Source organism: Pseudonaja textilis, chromosome Z, assembly GCF_049901715.1.
Source record: "Pseudonaja textilis isolate UNSWEBS1 chromosome Z, rPseTex1.2, whole genome shotgun sequence".
NCBI classification, from domain to species: Eukaryota; Metazoa; Chordata; class Lepidosauria; order Squamata; family Elapidae; genus Pseudonaja; species Pseudonaja textilis.
In genome coordinates this window covers 109,882,234-109,890,245 of record NC_142008.1, presented here as the reverse complement: position 1 = coordinate 109,890,245, position 8,012 = coordinate 109,882,234, and the positions used below count along the sequence as shown (strand labels likewise).

Below are 8,012 nucleotides of genomic sequence, written 5' to 3'. Positions count from 1 at the left end.
ATTAAACAAATTCTGGAGCACAGACTATCTACTCATGTGTGTTCCCTCCCCCTTCTTTCCACTGCTGATGTCATTGGCTTTGTCCTGCTCTCTCATCCGATCACTTCTGCTGAAATCAACCAAGACCTATTTCATTCTGAGCCTAGATCCTATACTATGTGCTCTGTTCATACACAGAATGGTGAATTTACCTCAAAATTACTCTTAGCTGTGATTTAACTTTCATCAACCCCAAATATTAGATGTATTATTTGTAATGCATTTCAACCCCATCCTGAGACCCGGTGGCTCAGTGCCTAAGACACTGAGTGCCTAAGACACTTTTGAAACCTCAGAAAGGTTGGCAGTTCAGCGGTTCGAATCCCTAGCACTATGTAATGGAATGAGCTCTGGTTACTTGTCCCAGCTTCTGCCAACCTAGCAGTTCGAAAGCGTGTAAAATGCAAGTAGAAAAATAGGGACCTCTTTGGTGGGAAGGTAACAGCGTTCTATGTGCATTTAGCATTTAGTCATATCAGCCACATGACCGCAGAGGTCTTCGGACAGCACTGGCTCTTTGGCTTTGTAACAGAGATGAACACTGCCCCCCTAGAACCAGAAACAACTAGCAAGCATGTGCGAGAGAAATCTTTACCTTTACCTTGAACCCCATTATTCCTCCAAAGGGATCTATGGAAGTGTCACTACTCCAGGCAAGCAAGTATTCAAGGTTTGAGAAAGTTCAGGTGAAACTCTTAATTTATGAGCTTCTGGACATGGACAGTAAAAATCTGAATAAATCTTCAGCAGCAGGGAGATGGAATGTAGCAGGCAGTCCCTGACATACAATTTGTTTTGTGATTGTTCAAAGTTATAACCACACCAAGTGACTTACAACCATCTTTCACACAACCGTTGCAGCATCCCCACAGTCACTTGATCAAAACTCAGGTGCTTGGCAACCAGCATGTAGTTACTGTGGAAGTAATTCCCCATTAGGAGAATGAGTGCATACAGGGAGAGGTATTTGAGAGAAGTGTTTGAATAATATACAGTGCACATACACTGTATAGTAAATGTAGGTTTTTTTCTTCTAGAAATGTTGAAGCAAAGTTCAGAATAGGCAGTCCAAAGTCATTCAAAGGTAAATCAGTCAGTTTTCAATCCAGGGATAATCCAATAATAAATTCCAGTGTCAAAAACAGTTCAGTATCATACTTATTCAAATCCAGGAATATCAGTCAATTAGAAAGAACGGCAATACTCTCCAACAGAAGGAAACCGATTCACTCTCTTCTGAGACTAAGACCCCAGGTTTCTGGCTCTATCTTATGGCCGTTTGAGAAACCACACCCAATTACACTTTTAGGATTCTCTTAAAGAGACAGTTTTAAAATGTCTATCCTGGTTTATATATGTCTAACCCAAATAACTGTTAGGTGACTTACATTCCTAACAGTTACTATAGTTGAGGCAATCCTGGGGTCAAGTGATCACCATCTGCAACATTCCCAGCTGGTTTCCAGCAAGCAGAGTTAATGGGAGAAACCAGGTGATTAATTTAACTGCCCTGATTTACATAAAACCACCGTGAAAAGGGTTTGTGAAAACATCTTACTTAATCACCACCTGTTTAGCAATGGAAATTCTGATCCTAACTGATCATAAGTTGAGGACTTACATAAGTTGATCATGAGCAAATTTAAATTCCAGGTCTGCCTTAATCCGTCCTAAATAATCTCACTTTTAGTTTCCTCTGTAATATATAACTAAATAATAAGATGTTCTTAAGGGTCTCAATTATTCAGTGAGAGAAAGTAAAATGGTGGTTTGGACTGAGGGAGACAAAAAAAATACACATGTAAAAAAAAAGATTGAAGACACACTACATACAGCGAGGGAAAATTAATTTTAATTCCATTTAAATATCAAGTGAATAATCTCTAAATTGCATATAAATTTTATGTATTCCCATGCACACCCTATGATTACATTCAATCCTGTCTCTGCTAAGATCAAAAGATGTTTGGAGTTTTCATTTCTCCTGACTGTAAGGCTCAATCTAAACTCTCGTGGTTATTAAGCCACCATCAACCCCAACATAGGAACCACATTCAGGTCCCAGGAAACATTGAGGGTTATTCTCAGTGCCTGAGATTTGCTGAACAGGTCAGAAGAGACTGGAGTGGCATTCAAAAGCTCTTCCCACACAAAGGTGTATCCCAATCCAGAAAGTAAACAGTGCCCAAAGTATCTCCCACCATCAGGAGTACAGAAGAGTCCTTGCAAGGGGAGGGCTGGAGACAGGAAACTGGGGCCCGGCATCGAAATTGGCCAATCTGTAAACAAGACAAGGAAGGAGGAAAAGAAGAAAAGAGACATCAGCAGAAGAATGCAAAATATTGGAATGGCTTGCAATTTTGGGAGTGGGGGAGAGAGATACTGTCTATGGTGAGAAAAGGTCTTAAACGTTTTTTTGTACACGCTATGGCAGCGTTTGTCAACTTCAAGAACTTTTAAGATATGTGGATTTCAATTCCCAGAATTCCCTAGCCAGCATGCTCTATATAGAGTCTAGCTAAAGAGTAGCAGGAGTTCTCTGGGCACTACATTCCTTGTAAATTTCTAGAAGTATATACAGTAAAAATTCAAGTCTTAGTCCTAAAATCAGTATTATCGGCAGATAGATTTTTTTTGTATGAACAAGTTATGTAAGGCACAGGGATCTCTAGATTAACTGTAGCATTCTGGCCATCAAATGCATCTCGAATGCATTTGGCATGTGTGGGTAAAGACATAGTAGTGGAAATGAAACTTGCATTGAGGGAGAACAAGGTGAGGCCAGCCATGGCATTGGCCTAACTTCAGCCCAGCATTATTCAGGGACACTCACCAACTTCATTGTGCTGCTATCCCAAATCCTCACATCCTGATCGCAGGATGCCGTTACAATCCTGTCTCCCACCAGATGCAAAGCTGTAATTGTGTCACAATGGATCTAAGGTGGAAAAAAGAGGCGGAGTAAATTTTAGCCCTTGCATCAGACCTAGTTGAGCAATGATAAGTGGTATGATCCCCTTCATGGGATTGTCCCTGTGACTAGGAAAAATGGGAGGTGGAAGTGGGGAGCTAACCACCAGACTGCAAGAACACAGCTGAGGAGACCCAAACTCATTGGTAGACTCATTGCAATGAACAAGGACATACATCCAATTTGGCAGCTACTCAGATGGTTGGCCAAGCAGGTACAAAAATAGCCAGAGAAATTATTTAAGCATGGGAAACAGGCCTCTTGCCAGTCAACAGGGATGCTCAACACCCCAATCAACAACTAAAAAACCACATACAGCCAGGCACCACATAAGTATTATGCATAGAACAGCCCAAAACACACATTATGGTGAGAGAGAAGTTACTAAGGATGGGTTCCAACATTAGTCTGAAAACTCGGAAGACTAAACCTCTGGCCCAGGTCTTCAACCCAGATTGGATCCAGTAACTGGTGTTGCTATGTGAAGGAGAATGGACTTTGAATAAGACAAGTGGGTCATTCCCTCCAGCAACATGGAAAGGGTCTCAGTAAATGGGAACAGTAGTTTTGCCAATCAGTTGACTGAAGTGGCATGACATAATTCTTGCTCACATAGGAGAGATGGGCAACCATTTTTTGCTGAATCTGTCTCACCTTCCTCTTTTGCCAGTCCTTAGATGCGTCTTCCTCTTCTTCCTCCACTTCTTCCTCTTCCTTCTCTACTTCCTCCTCCTTTTCCTCTTCTTTTTCTTTTTCTTCATCTTCATCCTCATCCTCCTGCTCTGTCTCCTCCTCCTCCTCCTCCTCCTCCTCTATGTGCGGAATCTGACTCCAGAGAAATCCCTCTGAATCACCATATAATAATTTGTCTTCCAAAAAAATAGGAAAAGCAAGGATTAAAATGACCCTCTATGTAGTTGTCTATCATCCTTTTGTGTACCTAGGTTATCTCTCATTCCTTTAGAAATCAGGGACCCTTTTCTCTGAGGTCCGTGCCAGATTCTCTGTGCCATCCCTATTATCGGATCCTATGAAATTAACCCTCTATTGAATCCAAGGAAAACCCACCTACTAGAAGTTTTATATTTATAATTGTTCAGTCAGAATAGAATAGAATAATAGAGTTCGAAGGGACCTTGGAGCAGTGGTGAAATGCTACTGGTTCAGCCCAGTTCTCCCAAACCGGTAGCAATTTCATAGTAAAAAAAGGTAGCTCCGATGAGCCCTCCCACCCGGTCCTGCGCTCTTCTCTTCTTTATCCTCTCAGATGATTGGCATGGCAGAGGCTCAGCTGGTGTTTGGAAACCTGTGCACGCATGTTAGGTGTGCCTCTGCATGTAAAGTGCGCAATCACCGAACCTGTAGGGAAATTGATAGAATCCCACCATTGCCTTGGAGGTCTTCTAGACCAACACTCGCTGCTCATACAGGAAACTAGATTGCTTCTCTCCTTGATGAGTTTCCACCCATTGCTTCTTTTCCTGCCTTCAGGTGCTTTGGAGACTAGCTTGAACCCCACTTCTTTGATACTGGAACACTGCTATCATGTCACCCTCTAGTCCTTCTTTTCCTTACAGTACACATATATGTTCTTTATATGTTTTAGCCTGCAGTCCCCTAATCATCTTTGTTGCTTTTTTCTGTACTCTTTCTGGAGTCTCAATGTCTTTTTTTCATTGTGGCAACCAAAACTGAATGCCATCTTCCAACTGTGGACAAACCAAAACTGGATGCCATCTTCCAAGTGTGGCCTTACCAAGGTGTTATAAAGTGATAAACTTCATGTGATCTTGATTCTATACCTCTGTTTATGCAGCCTAGACCTGTGTTGGGTTTTTGTGTGTGTGTGTTGGTTCAGCAGAGATCCCTCTGAGATTTTCTTAAATAAATAACAAATACATAGCTCCAAGCTCACTGCACAGGAGGCTAAAAATATCTATTATACTTCTACCATAAGCACAAAAATTGGGAATGAATTTCCTTTCAAAGTATATTGAGCAGAAAAAGAAACCAGCACAGCCTCACCTTTGACCAGCCTGGCAACAGTGACGAAGCTAGAAGGCTTGTTCGGTGTCCACTTGATGTGCTTAATGATTCTGGCCTTTTTATCTTTGCTCAGTTTCTACAGGGGAGAAAAAGCACCACAAAGCAAGAACAAAGGTGAGAGAGACCAGGTCAGATACAAAAGTCCACTGGGATAATGGCAAATGAAATTCCTCGTTAATTAAACTCTACAAATAACTACGGGTAGTCCTCAACGTACGACCAACATTGAGCCCAAAATTTATGTTGTTCAATATTGTTCAGGGAGTTTTGCTCCCGTTTTACGATCTTTCTTGCCTCAGTTGTTCAGTAAATCCCTGCAGTTGATAAGTTAGTTAACCCTTTTGTGAAGTGAATCTGTCTTTTCCCATTGACTTTGCTCGTCAAAAGATCGCAAAAGGGTAATCAGTTGACCTTAGGACACAGCAATGGTCATAAATATGAACCAGTTGCCAAGTGTCCCAATCTTGATCACCTGATCGTGGGGATGCTGCAAAGGTTGTAACTGTGAAAAATGGTCATAAAAGTCGCTTTTTTCAGTGCCCTTGTAACTTTGAACGGTCACTAAATGAACTGTTGTAACCTTCAATCTACGACTACAATTGAGCCTAAAAATTATTACTTTCTATGACAGAGAGGGGAGAAGGAGGAGACAGACAGAGACAGAGACAAAGAGAGACAGACAGACACACACACACACACACAGAGAGAGACAGACAGACAGACAGCCTAAAATTATTACTTCCTATGACAGAGAGGGGGAGAAGGAGGAGACAGACAGAGACAGAGACAAAGAGAGACAGACAGACACAGAGAGAGAGAGAGAGAGAGAGAGAGAGACAGACAGACAGACAGCCTAAAATTATTACTTCCTATGACAGAGAGGGGGAGAAGGAGGAAACAGACGGAGACTCTCTCTCTCTGTGTGTGTGTCTCTCTCTCTGAGAGACACAAAGAGAGAGACAGAGACAAAGAGACAGCCCAAAAAATTATTACTTTCTATGAGAGAGAGAGGGAAGGACGGAGGGAGAGAGACAGAGAGAGAGAAAGAGAGAGACAGCCTCAAAATTATTACTTTGTATGAAAGAGAGGGAAGAAGGAGGGAGGAGAGAGAGAGAGACAGAGAGAGAGAAAGAGAGACAGACAGCAGCCTCAAAATTATTACTTTCTCTGAAAGAGAGAGAGGGAAGGAGGGAAGAGAGAGAGAGCCAGATAGACAAGAGACACACACACAGAGAGACAGAGCACTCAAAAATTATTACTTTCTATGAAAGAGAGATGGAAGGAGGGAGGGGGAGAAAGAAACACACACACAGAGAGAGAGAGAGAGAGAGAGAGAGAGAGAGATCCCAAAAATTACTTTCTATGAAAGAGAGAGAGGGAAGGAGGGAGGGAGGAGAGAGAGACACACACAAAGAGAGAGACAGACAAAAATTAGTACTTTCTATGAAAGAGAGGGTGGGAGGAGAAAGAGACACAAAGAGAGAGAGAGAAAGAGGGGGGGGGACAGAGATAAAGAGACAGCCCAAAAAATATTACTTTCTATGAAAGATAGAGTTGTAAGGAGTGAGGGTGGAGAGAGAGACACACACAAAGGGAGAGACAGAGACAGACAAAAATTATTACTTTCTATGAAAGAGAGAGAGGGAAGGAGGGACAGAGGAGAGAGAGACACACACACACACACACACACACAGAGAGAGAGAGAGAGAGAGAGAGACAGAGAGAGAGACAGAGACAGAGAGAGAGACAGACAGACAAACAGATGTCCCAAAAATTGTTACCTTCTATGAAAGAGAGACGAAAGGAGGGAGGGAGGAGAGAGAGGGACATAAAGAGATAGACAGAGAAAAATTATTTTTAGGAATATAAGTCACCTAACAGGCATTTGGGTTGGAAATATATAAACCAGGATAAACATTTTAATACTGTATCTTTAAGAAAATGAAAAAATGGTAATTGGGTGTGGTTTCTCAAACAGCCATAAGATGGAGCCAGAAATCTGGGTTGTTTAGTCTTAGTCTTAATCTCAAAAGAGTCTCAGAAGAGAGTATGAGTGAGTCTCTGTTCCCTTCTGTTGGAGAGTATTGCCATTCTTTCTAATTTACTGATATTCTGGATTTGAACTGTTTTTGACACTGGACTTTGTTACTGGATTATCCCTGGATTGAAAACTGACTGATTTACCTGTGAATGACTCTGACTGTGTTTAAACTTTGTTTAGAAGTTTCTGGAAGTAAAAACCTACATTTACTGTACAGTGTATCTGTGTGCTCTGTGTGTATTATTCAAACACTTCTCTCAATACGTCTCCCTGTATGCCTCATTCTCCTAATGGGGAATTACCTCAACACTGGTTATGGGCCCAGGCCATACCAGGCTCAGATAACTGAGAGTTAGTGTGAATGCATAGTACTGTATACAAACAGCTGTTTACTGTTTAATTGTGGGTTACTATCCTGGTAAAGATGGCACAAGACACTTCAACAAATCTATCACTGATAGCCGGTTGGATGGAACAAACTATGTGTCCTGGTCTATGAAGGGCAGTCTACTTCTGCTTAGAGAAGGTTTATGGAATGTAGTTCAAGACCCACTGGATGTAAATGCTTGGGATCCAAATAATGATGATGCCAAGAAGCTTGCTGACGTTAAACAGAACAACGAACGAGCTCTTTGTATAATTGGACTAACACTGCGTGACTAGCAGCTAGTCTATATTCATGGAGAAGAGTCTGCTGCTAGGTGTTGGGAGAATCTGAAGAGGATTTATGTTCGTGACAGTGTAGGTGCACACGTATACATCTTACACGTAAACTGTTTAGAGGATGTCTTCTGAAAGGTGGAGATATGTTAGCTCATTGAGCTTCATGAAAAGAACTTTTCAGGAGCTACATAGAAAAGAACTGATATTTTCAGAGCTGCATTAAGTTTACATCATTCTTTCTTCATTGGATGA

General features: G+C 41.6%; 1 protein-coding gene across 6 annotated transcripts in view; it reads right to left on the bottom strand.

The window, feature by feature from the left end:
- Positions 1-1,869: 1,869 nt before the first annotated feature.
- The window catches only part of TEP1 (telomerase associated protein 1), a 96,309-nt gene continuing 90,166 nt past the window's right edge, over positions 1,870-8,012 (bottom strand). For all 6 annotated transcript variants that reach the window (XM_087916397.1, XM_087916399.1, XM_087916400.1 and 3 more), the window contains 4 exons: positions 5,036-5,132; positions 3,665-3,879; positions 2,873-2,977; positions 1,870-2,318 (listed from right to left, as the gene is read on the bottom strand). In XM_087916397.1, coding sequence (XP_087772523.1) covers positions 2,172-2,318; positions 2,873-2,977; positions 3,665-3,879; positions 5,036-5,132 — 564 coding nt within the window. In that variant the 3' untranslated portion in view covers positions 1,870-2,171. The remainder of the gene's footprint in view (positions 2,319-2,872; positions 2,978-3,664; positions 3,880-5,035; positions 5,133-8,012) is intronic.